Source organism: Camelina sativa, chromosome 14 (assembly GCF_000633955.1).
Source record: "Camelina sativa cultivar DH55 chromosome 14, Cs, whole genome shotgun sequence".
In the NCBI taxonomy this organism is placed as follows: domain Eukaryota; kingdom Viridiplantae; phylum Streptophyta; class Magnoliopsida; order Brassicales; family Brassicaceae; genus Camelina; species Camelina sativa.
Window position 1 is genome coordinate 18280294 of NC_025698.1, and position 18953 is coordinate 18299246.

At 37.4% G+C, this 18953-nt stretch overlaps 4 protein-coding genes and 1 long non-coding RNA gene across 7 annotated transcripts; 4 read left to right on the forward strand and 1 right to left on the reverse strand.

Annotated features, from left to right (window-relative positions):
• Positions 261-3147, reverse strand: LOC104741891. 3 transcript variants are annotated; one of them, XR_760396.2, is made up of 4 exons: positions 2855-3147; positions 2391-2455; positions 1719-1802; positions 261-1023 (listed from the first exon to the last, which is right to left on the reverse strand). It is a non-coding gene; the product is annotated as an uncharacterized LOC104741891 (long non-coding RNA). The 3 variants fall into 3 exon arrangements; XR_760395.2 differs by having other exon boundaries at positions 261-1032; XR_760394.2 differs by having other exon boundaries at positions 261-1802; positions 2855-3146.
• On the forward strand, positions 3961-5373 carry LOC104741892 (agamous-like MADS-box protein AGL93). Its single transcript, XM_010462818.2, has one exon. The coding sequence runs from the start codon at positions 4063-4065 to the stop codon at positions 4774-4776; it is 714 nt and encodes a 237-aa protein (XP_010461120.1). The 5' UTR covers positions 3961-4062; the 3' UTR covers positions 4777-5373.
• On the forward strand, positions 6765-8395 carry LOC104741893 (50S ribosomal protein L11, chloroplastic). The gene is made up of 4 exons (XM_010462819.2): positions 6765-7066; positions 7159-7331; positions 7525-7588; positions 8074-8395. Exons 1-4 carry the CDS (start codon positions 6847-6849, stop codon positions 8283-8285), a joined length of 669 nt encoding a protein of 222 aa, XP_010461121.1. The 5' UTR covers positions 6765-6846; the 3' UTR covers positions 8286-8395.
• Positions 15463-16734, forward strand: LOC109128696 (uncharacterized mitochondrial protein AtMg00810-like). Its single transcript, XM_019235538.1, has one exon. The coding sequence runs from the start codon at positions 15463-15465 to the stop codon at positions 16732-16734; it is 1272 nt and encodes a 423-aa protein (XP_019091083.1).
• On the forward strand, positions 17367-18788 carry LOC104743744 (putative F-box protein At1g33020). The gene is made up of 3 exons (XM_010464792.1): positions 17367-17489; positions 17568-17941; positions 18086-18788. The coding sequence occupies exons 1-3, from the start codon at positions 17367-17369 to the stop codon at positions 18786-18788; spliced, it is 1200 nt and encodes a 399-aa protein (XP_010463094.1).

Below are 18953 nucleotides of genomic sequence, written 5' to 3' on the forward strand. Positions count from 1 at the left end.
TGATTCGGATCCTGCTGAGATTAAATCCATCAAAGAATTCTCAGAATGGATTCTAAAGTTAGGAGATGGAAAGCTTTCAGAACCAAATCATGGTGAAGCTGTGATCGATATTCCAGGTGACATGCTTCTTTTGGATAATCTTGACCCTATAGATTCAATCACGAATGCCATATATCCATCTTTGATTGAAAATCTGGAAGATGTGAATTTTTTCAAGGGTCGGGCTATCTTATGTCCTACCAATGAGGTTGTTCAGGAGATCAACAATCATATAATGGATATTCTACCAGGAGAAACCAAGGAATATTTTAGTTGTGACAGAATATGCCCAACGTAGTATGAAACTTACAGTTAGATAAATGTAAAGCAATGTAAGTTTGTAGGTCCAATAATTTGTGTTATATTAAAAACAATAATATAAATAAGTAGAAAAATATGTATTACCTATATATGAGTAATCGTTATCTGATTTGTTGAAAAATCTCCTTAAAAACAACATTTGTTGTTTTTGTATCTCTGTTCCCATCCTCATCAACAATTAGGATCTTTAGACCCCTTCTGCTTTTGACTCTTGACATGGCAACGTACAGTTGGCCGTGAGTAAACACCGGTCTTGGCAAATAGATCCCAACGTGAGATAAACTCTGACCTTGGCTCTTGTTTATTGTCATTCCAAAGCATGGAGAAATAGGAAACTGAATACGGCGAAATCGAAAAGGCAACTTCACATCTGTAGGTGTAAGTGCCATGCATGGGATATTAACTCTCTCTTCATCATTGTCACCGTCGTCGTTTAGGCCGATAACTCTTGCTTCAATGACATGTTCTCCCAACTTTGTTATCTGCAATCTGGTCCCATTACACAATCCATTTTTTTGGTCAATGTTTTTTAAGAGCATAATCAGAACTCCTATCTTCAACTTGAGGACATGGTTTGGCAATCCCGAACATTTGATTGAGTTTAGGAATTCAATGGAGACATTCCCGTCTCTGATAGTTGATGCCCAACCGATGCTTCTACAACTGATTTAACTTTTATTATATAGGAGATGAGATTAGTTATGATATGAAAAAAAAGAAAACCGTAGAGAAAGGTGGGAAGGTGGGAAGATATATGTTGAGTTCGAACAAACCAAAATATTAGATTGTGTTTCTTTAATTAATTATTTTTTAAAAAATATGTGTTAAATTGTTTTCGTTTTCTTTCTTTGATCGACAATCATTTTTTGTTTTATATTTTTTTTTTAAAATTATTTGGTTTTGCTGACATGTCACAATTTTATTGGTACAGTGACTTGTGCTTTATAAGATAAAAGGATCTTATTGTATTTTAGCTTTTGCAATGTTAAAACAACTCAAATTTGAAATTCCAGTTTCATGAAAAGTAAGATCATACTGAATGTCGTACTCTTTAGTGTCAAATGTATATATTTTTCAAAATTTTATTTAATATTAATGATGTAATGATCATGTTTTAGTCACATCAAAGAAGGTGTTTAATTTAATACATGCCCAAAACTCTTTGTTATGTGCCGCGTTTTTAACGCCTTGCTAATTCAATTGTGGGATTTTTGAGATAAAAATTTAATTAAGAAACCAAAAACAAAAAAAACCTATAACCAAAATCCCGTAATATTATGACACTAACACCACTACGTACAAACAAAGATCATGGACAGATTTATTCTCCTATATAACTCCAGGTTAGTTGTACTTACAGTATTCTTAAATCTTCTCATCATTCTTCATTTCTTCTCCTTCTTTCACTTCTCTGGGTAAGATATTCACCCGCTTCATAACATCTGTTCAAGTTATTGAATCAATTAGTTTCTCCTTTTTTATTATATTCTGTTATCTTTGCTTAACACAGTTTATTAATTATAATCTTTTTTTTTCAGTTCCAAGATGTCTCTCTATAACTCTCATGGTTCTCAACTTTTGGAGTGGATGAACATGAACACACACAACACATAAGCAAAACAGCTGACTTACATTGAGTTTCCTAAACACTTTGTTTGGAACAGAATTACTAAAACGTGGACCAGGCGTAAAAGAATTTCAGGTATTACTCAGATGCAATTTAGTTCAACAGCTATTGGTGAGCAGTTTTACATGAGAATCCTTTTAACACATAGAAGAGGTGCAACGAGTTTTCAAGATTTACGTACTGTTGATGGCATTTTGTATCCTACGTTTAGAGATGCATTTTCTGCTCTAGATGTCCTTCAATAAGTAGAATAATATATCGATGCAATCCTATTTTCTATTTCAAGAACACAGTTGCTATGTTTTATTTGTTTCTGTTTAATGTTTCACATTTCCTAAAATATGACTCTTACTCTAAATTATTTGCTACTTTTATAAAAGTTAAATAAAGCAACGATAAGTACCTTAGAGATGGAACAAAGCTGCAATAATGTCAATGGCATGTCTATTCCAATATCAACTGCATCCACTGAAATGTTTAAGTTTCAATCCCAATAGCCAGTAATCTTTTATAAAAAGAGATATAAGAAGGACAAGAGAAAATTGAACCATTTTGTCATACTTTTGGTTCACAATTTGTCAAAAATTCACATAACTAAAAACAAGAAATAGATAGACTTAGCAATAAAACAAATTGACTAAAAGATTTTGATCCCAAACAGAAGGTAAGTAAAGAAACCGAAGAAAATCTCAGCTGTAATCAGAGAATGAATAGGTGAATAAAATTTGTCAAATCGGTTGTCATCTAATAAACCAAATGGAGTATACAATAGAATTGAGATTACAGAGAACAGTCATAGATCAGAATAATTGATAACTATACAAATTGAAGGAAACAGAGAAGAGTTGAATATGGAAGAAGATATACCCATCACGTGGAGGAGAGTCGCAAATACAATAGGAGTCTGATATTCCTCAACTCAATTACTCCGTTGTCAAATTTGAGGTTTTGAGGCTCATTTGGTATTGTTTGCAAAGGTTTGTCGATTATATGTGCAGCTCATGTATTCCATATACACAAAAGAGGTATGGCGAAAGAACGGTGGTGAAATAGAGAGGATGGTCTGGGAGGCGGTGGCTCACATCGCAATTTGGAGGCTAAGAATGGTGCCGACAAAGGATAAGAGATTTCTACATTATCTCCTTTTTTATGTATATTTTTTTAAATCATCTCCTTTCCTTTTATTTAATTTAACTGTCAAACTAAACGAGAATTCCAAAAAAAAAACAAACCGGAATAATTAGTTCCTTTACTTCAAATAATTATTGTAGCATTTTCATTAGTTGTTACTATTTAAGCAATCACACAAATATTCTCGTTATTTTATGGGGTCTCTTATTTTTCCTGTTTTATCTAATACAAAATGCCCTATTTCTCATTTTAACATCTTATAAAGGGTATCTTCAAATTTTTTTTTTATACTTTTAGTTTAGTTTTACATGATTATAAAAATTATATTTATATATTTTTTTTACATATAACTACATTTACTTTCAGGAGTAACATAAAAAATAGAAAAAATCAACCAAATTATATTGTAAAGTACTTACCAATATATTACTTTTAACAAATTAATGTTACTTTTAGTATTAACATCTAAAATGATATTATAATATCATATTATATTGTTAAAATTACTAAAAATAAATTGATAATATACAACTAAATTATATCGAAAAGATTACTAAAACTTCTATCATATTAAATTTTAAAAATAATAATTCTGTGCGTATACTACAACGGTTTAGATTGATATAGTAAAATAGAAACAAACGAGAAAAAGAAAATTACAATTACAACGGTTAGATTAATAAACGCTTATTATCATATCATATCATTTAACGAAGAGAAGATACCCTTCAAAAAACAAAAAGGAAATTAAACCTCAGATATGAAAATCTAATTCTATTGAAATTATAATTAAGTAAAGATATAGAAATCGAATTCTATATAATAACCTGAACCGTGTTGTGTTTTACCCTAATTCTCAAAGAGTTTTTTTTTATTCTCTCTTTGTCAAAAACAAAAAGCTTCTTCTTTTTCTCTCTGTAAACAAAGCTTCTTCTAGTTCTACAATGTTGACGAAGGACAAAACAACGAAATTGTTCTCGGTGAGAAACCGAAGATGTTTCAAGAAACAACCTAAGACAACAAATCTTGCTTTGAGAGAACAGACCATGTTTAAGAAAGCCTCTGAGCTTTCCATCCTTTGTGATGTCGAAGTCTGTGTTATATACTACAACCGTGACGGAGAACTCGTCAGGACATGGCCGGAAGATCAATCCAAGGTTCGAGACATGGCGGAGAGATTCAGCAAACTCAACGATAGAGAGAGACGCAAGAAAAGCACAAACCTTTCTTTCTTTCTGAATAAGAAGACCCTCAAAGACAAGAAGTCATCTTTTGATATCATGGACAACAAATTCTCTGAGAACGTCTTGGAGATGGAGGCTTCGTTAGAGAGTTCTATACGGGTGTTACAAGATAAGATTCTTCGGTTACAGAACCAGACGGAACCCGATCAGAACCCTGTGGTGTCTTCCGCCGGCTTCTTCACAACATTGATGAGCGGTGGTGTGTCAAAAACAGAGCAATACCTATCGACACCTTCATTGACTCAACAACATCAGAGCAAAGTTTCAGTCTTTCTCTATAACCATGACAACGGTAGCTTCTGCCAAATCCCTGACTCTGTTTCTACCTTTGACCCATCGACGAGTTCGGCTTCACTTGGGGTACAAGGAGGGTCTAACATCTTTGATCTTCCCATTCCCTTTTGGCCGATTTAGATTTAGGGTTTGTAAGAAGTCTGACAATTATTTTGTTATTATCCTTTGAATTGTATGTTTTGCTAAGTATGAATGTATCTTTTTTTCTCAAGTTTCTAACAAAGTCTTTGGCTTCTTCTACTCTTTTTTTTTTCTGAGTCTTAAATTTGAGTTTGATCAAACTAACTATATTATAAGGGTTTTTATGCAATAGAAATTGAATGTTAAATGTCCATAATTGATGCAGACAAGTAAACTAATTGAGTAATGGGACCTTGTTTCTGTGAAATCTTCTGTTCAATTTTACGAATGGATGTAATGGAGGAAGAGCTTTTCGAAAGAGAAGCATTATGCAATGAATGCGAAAAGTGTAGTGCAAGAGAAGAAGAGGATTGGATAAGCAAGTTACCTGAAACTTATGTCAGATGCTCTTGTTGCGGCTTCGGACAGATGATATTGTTAGAACTAGTTTTCTGTCCAAGAGGTGGCAAAACTCTGGTTTAACTTACCACAGTTTTGCAACTTGAAAATAGAACTCCTACCACAGTTTGCAATTTGTATTGTTTGCAAGACCACAGTTTTGAATGTGATGGTTAAGTGTATGAGTCTATCCTACCTGGTTAGCAATTTGTTCTATCTAACAAGACCACAGTTCTAATATCTTGAGGATGTTATGAAACGGAAGCTAGTGCTCTTGTTTTTGAACATGAAGGCACAGAGTTTTTGATTGATGCCCCTATGCTCTAGTATAGTTATATACTAATGGAAACTTCTTTGTCCTTATATTATTTTTCATAACATATAAACCAAAATACACCATAAAAGAAGGTTCATAACAGTTATACTTCTTTTTACTAATCAATAAATAAAAGTTCATATCGTATAAAAATAGTGTGCAAAAATGTGGATTGATATTGAACTTAGATATGATTAGCTTTTGTTGTTTGAAAGATTACTTAATTATTCACAATCACTATTTCAAGAGTAGAAACATTCAAACATAAAGAAAAGCTTTTCAGATGTTTTTTTTTCCTAATCCTATCTAATGGTGAGTGGTGACCATTTATTTTTCTTTCCTTTTTCGTCTTCAAGTTATTTATGTAATTTATGCAACTTTTTACCCAACCAAATGGAATCGACCCTAGGTTCTTGATTATCCACACTATAAGCCTCAGTAAAATTTGTTGTTTTGATTACTTCTTTCCTCTCTCATTATATGGAAAGATGATGCAATGAAAATTGTTGTCTGCGTCACCGCCATCATCTTGGGGTCTTGTTATATTTTCTGGTTGGAAAACACATGCGAATATGACAATGAAACAATATTTTCTCATAGTGGAATTCACTTTTATGACAAAGCTGAGAATGTTATTCCAAAACGGTGTGTCCCACAGATCTATTATTATTTCGAAGGTCCCAAAGTGAATATTATAAGAACAAAAGAAGTGGTTAAAACCTATGGACAGAGTTGTTAAATACAAATACAATGTTTCTTTTTCTTGGGTGAATGGGGTACTAGATCATCTTGGACCAGCGCTCTTACATACAGTGTTTCTTTTCACATTATCTCACATTGGAAAATGCTTGGATTCTAATAAATCATCTTGGACAGAGCTCTTCTGGATATTGCTAGTAGTTCAAATATTGTGGGTTTGACTGATAATTGTTAAAAATTTTGAGAAGAAAAGAAAAATAAAAATTAGAAGAATTGAAAATAATGAGAGATGAATTTTGTTTTTTGTTTGAATGCTAGTTAATGTGAATAAATCTATTGAAAGTAATTAAGAAGAATTGATACAAAATATTATTAAAATATTAATGATATAAACATTACTATTTTATTTGGGGAAGGCAAAAAAAACATTATAGGACAAATATAAAAAAGATGAAAAATATGAGGGTTAAAGTTTTTAAATTTTGACTGTTTAGTGTAAATCAATGTACTGGATCTTAGGCCTTATTTGTTAAAGCCCATTAAGCCCATAAAGCAAGAACTCAAAAGTGGATAGGATTTTTTTCCCCGGAGACGACTATCCTGTGAACTCGCCTTCAGCTTTCTTCACTCACCTTCTTCCTTCACAGTGAGAATCAATGGCGTCTTCTACTCTATCAACCCTTTGCAGCTCAACTTCCTCTTCTCTACATCCCAACTCTAAGCTCTCACATTCTCTTTCAGCTAAATTATCCTCTAAAGCAAATGTTTCGGTTCAGTTTCTGGGAAAGAAACAGTCTCCACTTCTCTCTTCATCCCCGAGGTTTCTCACTGTTATCGCCATGGCTCCACCTAAACCCGGAGGCAAAGCTAAAAAAGGTTCAATCTTTTCACTACGCATCTCCTTAAAACCTAGAAATTCTCTTACTTTCTTGGCTTAATCGGCGTTATTGGGTTGGGAATTTTTGCAGTTGTTGGGGTTATTAAACTTGCTTTAGAGGCGGGGAAGGCAACTCCGGCACCACCGGTTGGTCCGGCGCTTGGTTCGAAGGGAGTTAACATTATGGCTTTTTGCAAGGATTACAATGCAAGAACCGCTGATAAAGCTGGTTATATCATTCCTGTCGAAATCACTGTCTTTGATGTGAGTTTATGCTCTTTTAATACCATCTTTAAAGTTTGATTAAGCTAGAGAAGAGTAGCATTGTGGTAATTTGTCATCAAAACTGGGTTTTCAAGTGTTGTAACATTTGATTGAGTGGCTTTAGAATGGGGATGTGTCTCTGATTTATTAGCTCTATGAGATCGTTTCATGGAGTTTATATGTATGGTTGCAGGATAAGAGCTTCACGTTTATCCTCAAAACCCCACCTGCTTCGGTTTTGTTGCTTAAGGCTGCAGGTATTCTTTTAATGTGTGTTGTGACTTGTGGACCAATGATTGTGCATTTTGATAAATAGGTCTGCCTCTGTAGAAATGATTATATGTCGTGGTTGAATATTATCTTGCGTTTTGCAAAGCTTAATAGTTTGAGTTTTTTTAGATTACATTCCTTCTGCTCCTTTGTCAACTATAGAGAGAGATTCTAATTTATAGCATGGTACAAGAACAAAATCATTCATACTTGTGATGTTGTCCTCTCAATATAGAATCAATTTAACTTGAGGTGTGCTAGCTACACTAGTTCAATTTTTTGTTTCGAGTTTCCATCAGATCATTACTTAAGCTTCTACTCAAAGATATAATTATTGGAAAGATTATCATGTTTGTGATGCAGGTTTCTGAATATATCATGTATGAGATGATGTGGCATCTCTAGTCTATTTATTTGGTGTCTCTTACTGGGAGTTTTGTGATGTTTGACATTTGTTGAGTTGTGGAAATAGGTGTTGAGAAGGGATCAAAAGATCCACAGCAAGATAAAGTTGGGGTGATCACAATCGATCAGCTACGCACAATTGCAGCAGAGAAGCTGCCTGACCTGAACTGCACGACTATTGAATCCGCTATGAGAATCATTGCAGGAACTGCAGCTAACATGGGGATAGACATTGACCCTCCGGTTCTTGAACCCAAAAAGAAAGCAGTTTTGTTGTAAAAGCCTGCATGGTAGTCTCTATTCGATAATGCCTTACTCCTTTCAAAATGTAATTTCCAACATGATGCTTAAGAGAGTTCGATATAATGATGATTATTTTGCATAAATCAGTGTCTTGGTGCAACATGTGTATGTGTATCTGTATTTGTTATCAAAAATGAAATTAGCAGGTGCAACATTTGAAAAGCATGAATGTTTACAGTCTCAAGAATTGGTAAGGCATGTAAAGATTGTGATGACTAATTGTATAGGAAACAAATCAACGAGAAGGGATTATATAATGGCAATGACCTTCATGTAAAGAGATTATTGTTTCCCTCTAGTCTCTAGGCAAACCAAAGTTTCTTCTACATTCAATCTTGATGAGCAGCATATGCAAGAATTGTGAGACTGATGGCTTTTATGCCACCAACAACTTCAACTGCCATGAAGATTAGCCAGAAGATTACGGCGGTTGAGGGTTTCTTCGTAGAGGTTGATCGATCTTTAATGTCGTGAATACAAAGACTGTTCAATGTCCAAGAAGAAACCTGAGCCGCCATGATCATTGGTCTGTGTCTCTTTAGCAGATGAAGCTATTTGTGGTTATAAAGCCAACAGCTTTGTCATTCTCACATATGCGTCCCATATCCTTCCTTACTCTGAGCGCTCCGTTTGGCATATTCTGCAATTACTTCATATTTCAATACTTATAAACCTTAGAAGAATCAAGATATTATTTCATTTTGTCTCAGCTATAAACGGCTACGGATTTTATCGTTTTAACTTCTTGTATTTTTTTATTTGTCTACATACCATTTGATGAGTATAAAAAAAACTTGTGGATTTTACGATGCAGAGGATATTGAGGATCATTTCATGTTCAAGAAGAAGCTCTAAGATATTGAGGATCGCTTGTAGCACGGTCTATACGACATGGATGAAGGCATACTAGGTTAGAGTGATTAATATGTCAAGCTTTGCGACTAAAATCATCACCAAAAGGTTTCTTTCAGTGTACGTTGGGAGAAAACCAAAAGAAGAAGCAGAGTTACATTGACATTGTGCCAATTCTTTACTTTTGAACCAGCCTTTCTTTCAAACTCTTCTCAAAAACGCCAGAAGAAGAGTTTGGATTTAATCATCAGATGGGTGGCTTCACAATCCGTAGATATTTATTCTCACAGTAAATTTCCACATGCCATATCAGAACTCTAATGCTAAACCAAGAAGCATACTTGCCGTTTGGTGAGTTAACGATGTAGCTTGGACTGAAAGAAACATCAATGATTAAAAGTATAAGAGATGGAAATTGAATCCAAAAACCAATGAAACAATAAAGCCAATGCTTTTTGGAAACACCAATGAACAGTTGTTGACTATTGTAATAGTCTTTACAATTTTGTATTCAACGAACTCGTTGCTGATGCTTGGTGCTGTTAATTTCTTTGGGATTGTTTTCACTCTTTTGGTTCCTGAATCTAAAGGGAAGTGTCTTGACTCTTGAAGAGATTTCGAGAGAAGAAGAGGCGGTGGTAATGTGGCGGAGATGACTGTTCCGGTTTGATTTTTTTGGCATATGTATTTTGTAATATATGAAGTCCATTGAATAAAGATTTCTAGCTACTATAGAACACCATTGATCTTTCTGGAAACACAAATCATGAACATTGGTCTGTTGTTTAAGGCATCGGTTGTACCCAAACTTATCGAACAATGCCTTCACAAGTCAGCCATATTCCTCTGTTTTTGTCCAATGGTAAGGCGCTGTCAAGAAACCAACTCTCAGGGACTATTCTAAAGGACTCCCTTGAAGGGAATAGAGGGCTTTTGTGGTCTTCCTCTTGAGGAAAGTTTTCTTGTAATGAACAAGTTCCTGTAACTTTGTCTGATAACAATGGAAATTTTAGTATTGTCTCTCAACTACACATCATCAAACTGCAATTTCAATGTTATATATATAAACAGAAGAAAAACACACTCCAAGTTGAACCATACAAAGAGAAATAGTGAAATATCCTTATTACATATTCCCAACTCACAGCTTTTGAGTAATGGAATTTAAGTGGTGACTACACTAGTCTAATTTACCAAAAGAATAAACAACCAAAGCTGTCAAGTCACAAGTCTACTAATATATCTGACCCTTGTCTTTTTGCTAATGACACTATCCTTGAGTTTTACACACATATCAGTGTTGTTGATCCTTAATGTTCAAGGCTGGACAGTGTTTAAGGTTTTGAGAATCGTCTTTCAAAGGTGCCTGCTTCTTCTTCATCTGGAGAGTTGTTCTAGATGTTGGTAAAACAGACTTGCAAGCGCCAGGCTTTTGCTTAATCTTTCCTGTTTCATGAGCCTTCGATCTAGGGTTTTCAGAAAGTTTCATTGGTAGAGGAGATCTCGCTGCAATAGACTTATTGCAATCTTCTTCAGGCTTGTGTTGAATCTCTCCCGTTTCAAGAGGCTTAGATCTCTGATCATCTGTCTTGTCCAATACTTGAACAGAAGCATCAGGCTTGTGTTGTTTTAGATGAATCTTGGTTGGGATAGATGATATGGTAGTATTGTTGTCCCTCAAGTCAGATAATTTCACCAGACGTCGACGTTTCTTTGCCTGAACTGAAAAGGACTTGCGATCACCATAGATTTGTTTAATCTCTGAGGTTTTTTCCTGAGACCTAGATCGAGGTTCGTTGCAAGTAGAAGAGTTTCGTCCGCTGGAGTAAAAAAGAGTCTTCATCCATGAGTTGAACAAGAGATTAGCTTCCATTCGTAACTTAGGGTTTTGGTGATCTCTCAGACTCGCCAACGGAAGGATCGCATTGGAATGACAAAGATCTTTGACAGAGAGATTCAAGCTCTGCTTCATGTATCGTAGAATATCAAAGCAGCGATCATCATCATGTGAATTCGCAGCCCTAATTGCAGAATATGCCAAACGGTGAAGATCAGATGATCTCTCCTCCGTTGCAATCGCAATCTTCGTCATCATCTTCTTCAAGTGTTCTTTCTGTTGAACGCTACAAACGTTGTTTGCTAGGGTTATTAAAACTCACACAAATTTGGATATCGGATTGTGGGAAGATAGAGAGAGAGAGAGGCTTTAGTCGTGTTCGTGTTGTATATCAGATGATACCCACTCCAAATAATAAATAGACTTCCTTTTATCCCAAGAAACTTAACTCAGGTAGTCTTCAACCGACTCGTCGCTGAGACAATATTTCCTTTTTTCTTCTTGAGGATAAATTCGTCAGATAATGTATTTTAACGTTTAACAACATCATAATCAGACTAGGAGGAGTACTTAAACATACACAAAAATCTTTCGTTGTTGCTTCATTAATTGCAGTTGTCAAGTTAATTTCCAATTTTTAAAAACTGGGTTATATTGTAATTTGATAATTGTTTGGGGAGATTTTTAGAATATAGTAGAAACACATGGGTATCACTGATATATAGTGAAACTTTTGCTGTGTTTTTTTTTCGTTGTTGTTGGAGAGAGATACACTGAAAAATCTGTGGACCTTTGATCAATGGGCGAGTCAATTCTATTCTTTTCAGTTCAATGGCGGATACTGGCACCGCTCATCATCGCTTTACTTTATGTATATTCCGATTTGTCTCGGGAAGTTTCTTTAAACCGTTCAACGTTAGCTACGACCACCGGCAAGAGGCGTATGCTCGTCTCCGCTGGAATTCACACTACCCTCGAGCCAGTCCTCAAGTAACTAATCTCTTTCACGGAACTTTATAAATTTCTATTGGGCTGAGTATTGTATATTGGGCTGAGTATTGTAGTAGATCGAATAACCGACTTTGTATAGTAGCTTGGTCAGCACGTCTAGGGTTTATCAAAGTTATCGAATCTTGTATATAAACACCGCAAGGCACCCGTGAATAACACACACAACATTCATTTAATCTTTACATGGTATCAGAGCATAGATCCTTTTAACTGATCTAGACTTCTAAATTTCTTTGAGTTTTTCGTTTCCACTAGTTTCTTCTTTCTGTTTCGTTTCTTGTTTGGAAGTTTCGAAAGTTTCTTTTTCGTACGATGGGGGACGACACTAAGAAGATTGTCGAAACCGGCATGACCGGTGATAAAGGTGTTGCTGTGTCACCTTACTTTGTGTTTGCTTCTGATAATCCAGGGGCGCTGATCACCTCGGTGCAACTGAAGGGTGATAATTATAACGAGTGGGTTACGGAGATGTTGAATGCTTTGTAAGCGAAGAGAAAAACGGGTTTCATTGACGGGACTCTGAAAAAGCCGTGTGAGGGACATGCGGATCTCGAATCATGGTTGAGTGTGAACTCAATGATAGTAGGGTGGTTGAGGACATCTATTGAGCCTAAGGTAAGATCGACGGTGACGCTCATCAATGATGCCCACAAGTTGTGGGAAAATTTGAGGGAACGGTTCTCAGTTGGGAACAAGGTGTGTGTTCATCAGTTGATAGCTAAACTGGCGGCATGTAAACAAGATGGGCAAGCGGTGATTGACTATTATGGACGACTTGCTAAGATGTGGGAAGAACTCCAAACCTATCGACCTCTACCGACGTGTACCTGTGGAGCAGCAGCAGCGTATGAAAAGGAGAGAGACAAAGAACGAGTTCATCAGTTCGTGATGGGACTAGATGAGTCAAGGTTTGGGCATGTCGTGACTGCCATCATTGAAGCGGACGTGTTGCCGGATCTCGGAAAGGCGTATAGCAAAGTTATTCGAGAAGAAGATAGACTGAACTCAGCTAAAGCTCGTGAACAACAACATGAAGCTGTTGGGTTTGTGACTCGCCTAGAGCAAGGAAACGGTGAATCAAGTGGAACTCGACGTGAGTCTCGTGACGGAGGTAATTTTGGAGTCCAAGGCTCTAGTGGAAACAGAGGACGTGATAGACTCTGTTCTCACTGTGGTAGAGCTGGGCATGAAAAGAACTCTTGTTGGCAGATTGTGGGTTATCCTGAATGGTTTTCAGAGAGAGACGGTAGAGGAGGACGTGGTCAATCACGAGGAGGTGGTCGCGGTGGTTATTTTGGTGGTCGTGGAAGAGGTCAAGTGAATGTTGCGTACGTAAAAAGCCCAAATCCTAATGCAGTCTCCGCGGACCTCACTCCGGAACAAATGTTGCATGCACTCTCGCTTTCGCATCACATGACGGGAGATTTGACAAACTAATCGGTAAGAAATACGGAGATGTGATCCTTGATACAGGAGCTTTGCATCACATGACGGGAGATTTGTCGGTGCTTTCAAATCTCCAAAACACTTCTCCATATACCATTGGTTTTGCAGATGGAAGTGTGACATTGTCAAAACAAACGGGCGTGTTTTGTTTGTTAGATCTTATTAGTTTATATGATGTGTTATATGTACCTGATTTGAATTGCACATTAGTATCGGTTTCAAAGCTTTTGAAGCATTCTAACTGTTTTGCCTTTTTCACCGATGTGATGTGTGTTTTAAAGGACAGGTTTTCGAGGATGCTGATTGGAGCCGGGAAAGAACGTGATGGAGTTTATTATTTTACGGATGTGCAAGCTGCTCGTGTAAACAAGACAGTTCGGAAAGTTGATGGAGTTTTGTGGCATCAGCGGTTAGGACATCCTTCGTTTTCCGTTTTATCTACTATGCCTTTGTTTTCCGGTGTTTCTGTTTCTGCTAGTCCAAGTCCATGTGAGACATGTTTTCGGGCTAAGCAAACTAGAGAGATGTTTTCTGATAGTATTAATAAAACAAGCGAGTGTTTTTCCCTAATTCATGTTGATGTTTGGGGTCCGTATCGTATTAAAGCCTCCAATGGCGCAGCTTATTTTTTGACAATCTTGGATGATTTTCCCCGAAGTGTGTGGACCTTTTTGTTGTTAGAAAAATCATAGGTTAAGAGTATTCTTCAAAACTTTTGTGCCTATTCGGGATAACAGTTTGGGAAGGCAGTTAAATTGGTTAGGAGCGATAATGGAACAGAGTTTCTTTGTCTGTCATCTTTTTTTAGGGAAAAATGTATTGTGCATCAAACGACTTGTGTGGGCACACCGCAATAGAATGGTAGACTGGAAAGAAAGCATCGTCATCTCCTCAATGTCGCAAGATCCTTGTTATTTCAAGCTCACTTGCCTACAAAATTTTGGGGAGAAACGGTCTTAACTACTGCACATGTTATCAATTTGACGCCAAAAAACTGCTTCATAATAAATGTCCGCATGAGGTGTTATTTGGACAACAACCGGTGTATGATGAATTGTGTTATGCACATAAGCAGATTCGGGACAAAGACAAGTTTGTTCCTCGTAGTAGAAAGTGTGCGTTTGTAGGGTATCCGTACGGTAAGTAAGGTTGGAAAACAATGAATTTTTTGTCTCTGGTGACGTAATATTCAAGGAGGATGAATTTCCCTTCTCTGCTCAGCCAGAACCAGAACTGCCTCATGATGTTATATTCGACACATGGGATACTGATTGGTTTGTCGATGGGTCAGCAACTATTGGAATCAGGGGGAGTGTTAGTAACACCAAAAACAGGGGAAATCCCCAGGATAGTGGTTTGGTTGGTAATGTTGTTGAACCAGAAGTAGAAGAAGTTAGTCCAGCCGAACTTGATGGTGTCATTCTCGAAGTTGGTCCCATTTTACCGTATTGTTCCTCGGCGGTTGTTGATGGTTCTACTGACCGAAACTCTGTTGTCTCGCAGCCCAAACCTGACATGGGACAGGGTAAACATGCGAAAATATCGTTTGTTCGTTTAAAAGATTATGTGTTATACAACGCAGTGGCAAGTAACTCCGCTAATCACGTTCTTCCCGACCTCTCCACCAGCGATTCTCGTGACACGGTCCAAGGTACATCTCTTTATCCCCTCACTGATTTTATCACTGATGCTCGGTTTTCATCTCGGCATCAGGCGTTTCTGGCAGCCGTTAGTGCAGCGGTTGAGCCATGAAGTTTTAAAGAGGCTATCAAAGATAAGCGTTGGACGAATGCTATGGGTAAAGAGGTCGGAGCTCTTGAAGAAACAAAAACATTTAGTGCCGCAGATTTGCCTCCCGGGAAGGTTGCACTTGATACAATGTGGGTCTATAGAATCAAGTATCACTCTAACGGGAGTATTGAACGTTATAAGGCATGACTTGTGGTGTTGGGAAATCGACAAGTTGCTGGTCAAGATTTTTCTGAAACCTTTGCACCGGTTGTCAATATGACAACGGTGAGAGCTTTGTTACGTCTTGTGGCTGCAAATAATTGGGAAGTGCATCAAATGGATGTGCACAATGCTTTTCTTCATGGTGATCTTCGCAAAGAGGTGTATATCAAGCTTCCGCAAGGTTTTACATTTTCATCTCCAAATAAATTACCTCGCTTACACAAAGCTCTTTACGGATTACGACAAGCTCTGAGATGTTGGTATGAGAAGCTATCTACGGCTCTCGCAAAGGCTGGTTTTGTTCAGTCTTATTCTGACTACTCTTTGTTCACCTACACACGTGGGAGTGTAGAGATTCGGGTCTTAGTTTATGTTGATGATCTTGTTGTTTGTGGTAATGATAGTGAGGCCATTCACAAATTTAAGAAATATCTTGGAGAGTGTTTTCATATGAAAGATTTGGGAAAACTTAAATATTTTCTCGGCATTGAGATTGCCCGCAACAAAGAAGGTTTTATGTTGACACAAAGGAAATATGCGTTGGATATTGTAAGTGAAACAGGATTGTTGGGTTCAAGGCCTGCTGCTACACCAATGGAACAAAACCATCACTTAGCTTCGGGTACTAGTCCTTTCATTCCAGAGCCAGCATCGTATCGAAGACTAGTCGGTCGTCTTATCTATCTTGCCAATACTCGACCTGATCTTTCTTATTCTGTTCACATCTTGTCACAATTTATGCAAAAGCTGCGGGAAAGGCATATGGATGCTGCGTTATGTGTAGTCTTGTATCTTAAAGGAACAGCAGGGCAAGGTATTTTACTCAGTTCTCGTTCAAACTTGCAACTCTCAGTTTATTGTGATGCCGATTGGGGTATGTGTCCGCTCTCTCGTCGTTCTTTAACCGCCTATGTTGCTTTGCTTGGTGGTTCTCCTATCTCTTGGAAGACTAAGAAACAAAAAGTGGTGTCGCAATCGTCTTGTGAAGCAGAGTATCGTGCAATGTCTATTGCCACACGTGAGATAATGTGGTTACGACAACTTCTTAAAGATTTGGGTTTTCAACCAAACGGACCTTCTCGTCTCATTTGTGACATTAAGTCTGCGCTTTATATTGCTACTAATCCCGTTTTTCATGAAAGAACAAAACATATCGAGATCGATTGTCATCGGGTACGTGATTCCATCAATAGTGGAGTTCTTACAACTGCACACATTGGTACTAAGGAGCAATTGGCTGATCTTTTGACTAAAGCTTTGGGGAAAGTTCAGTTTAGTAATCTAATGTCCAAGTTGGGCGTTTGTAATCTACACGCTCCATTTTGAAGGGGAGTATTGGGCTGAGTATTGTATATTGGGCCTCGGTAGTAGATTGAATAACCGACTTTGTATAGTAGCTTGGTCAGCACGTCTAGGGTTTATCAAAGTTGTCGAGTCTTGTATATAAACGCCGCAATGCACCCGTGAATAACACACACAACATTCATTTAATCTTTACAATTTCAGTGGCTCGACAATTTCAGATTTTTTGTTCCTTGCTACTGATACTGGACCTAGTGGTTGGATCGTTAATGATCTTGAAATTGGTGTTTTTTTTTTTCAGATGTGGTCTGATCTCATTGAAAAAAAATTAGTGGGTTCCCACTGTGGCTGCGTGATATTCCTACAAAGAATCAAGTACAACTACAAGAAGAAGGAGTTGCAGAAGGAAAAAGGAAGAAGAAGAATCGTTGAGTACACGAAGTAGGAGTCGAAAGGAAAGAAGAGAAAGTCTTATGTTTTTGTGTTGTGGAAGAAGGTAAGAGCCCAACTGGGCCAGAAGCATGTCAAGGCCCAACTAATTGGACTTTGTTGTGTGTACTGTTTAATTAAGTAGGTTAAAACTCAAAACACTATAAATACGTAAGTTGTTGTAATGATGTTTATCAATTATGGAGATAGAGAGTTTCGAAGAGATAATGAATAGAGGAGAAAATTTGGATTCCATCCCGATTGATCTCGTTCTCGAGATATTCTCGAGATTGTCTGCAAAGTCAGTCGGGAGGTGTCGTTGCGTGTCGAAGCTATGGAGGTCCACACTTGTCCGTCCATATTTCACCGAGTTGTTCTTGACCAAGTCCACGGATCATCCACGTCTCTTATTTGGTGTCAAAAAACAGGGTGAGTGGCTCTTCTTCTCATCGCCTCAGCCTGATCATATTAATCTTTATGAGAAGTCGTCGTCGTCTCCTGTAGTAGCCGCAGCCGATTTTCATATGAAGTTTTCTGAAGACATAAGCCGACACGAATACGAATGTAGCTATGTTTCTGGTTTGATATTTTTTCGTCAAATGTGGATCCGAGAGGAGGGTCCGGGTCCACTGCGGGTGCTATGTAACCCTATCACGGGACAATATTCCATCTTACAACTGGTAACGTACAAAGAGATAAGAAGCCTTTTAGGGTTTGATCCGATTGACAAACAATTCAAGGTATTGCGCATGAGTTATGGATGCGTACACCATGTTCTGACATTAGGAACCGGAAAAATGAAGTGGAGGAAGATCCAATGTCCCTTAGCCCATTCTGAGCCTATAGGGAAAGAGATATGCGTCAATGGGGTTTTGTGTTACTTGTGTTACTTAGCTGAACCAATTGACGGAACACGGTCTTTGTTGATTGTTTGCTTTGATGTTAGATCTGAGAAATTTAAGTTTATTGACGCAAAATGCTTTGGTGATGAATTACCACAATTGATCAACTATAAGGGTAAATTAGGTGGGATTATTTGGAAGTGTAACTACATTGGTCCAAGGCGTACCCTTACCTTGTGTATGTTGGTTCTAAAGGATGCTGAGAAACAAGAATGGTCCAAATATGCCTACACTTTGCCGAAGAATCAATTCCGTGATTCCTACTACTTTTCTGTTGCTGGAGTTACTGCTAAAGGTGATATTGTTTTTTTGGACACCCTAACATCTAAACCGTTTTATGTTTTCTACTTTAATCCCGAAAGGAACACTATCCAACGCGTTGAAATCCTTGGTGACCATGAAGTGTTTGCCAAGCCGTGTCTAGTTTACGCCTTTGTAGACCATGTAGAGGATCTTAGTTTTAATATTATGAAGAAAAGATATGTTGCAACATCTATAAGCCCCCCACCGCCAGAGCAGAAACCTAACCCCACGAGCACAGAAGCATCGTCTAGAAAGGTTCATCATCATGTAAGGACCATTGCTCGCCCGCTACAAGATCGTCCATCGTTTGAGAGTATTAATAAATTTAATGCTTTGCATCGTTTAGATGATGATGAACAATTTACTACTGCTCGCCCGGGACAGAGTCGTAGTTTATTTGAGAGCATTAGCAAATTTGAAGCTCAGTCTCCTATGAATCTATAGTTGTCAAACCCTGTGAATGTGACACTTCTCAAAGGTTTCGCGTTGGCTTTTGTCACTCTCTTGACGTAGCATTTTGGTTTCTTCTGGTTATTGTGTTTATGTCTTATATGCTGGAACATTTATAAGCCCACTACCAGAACATAAGCTAGCGTATACCTATGAGCA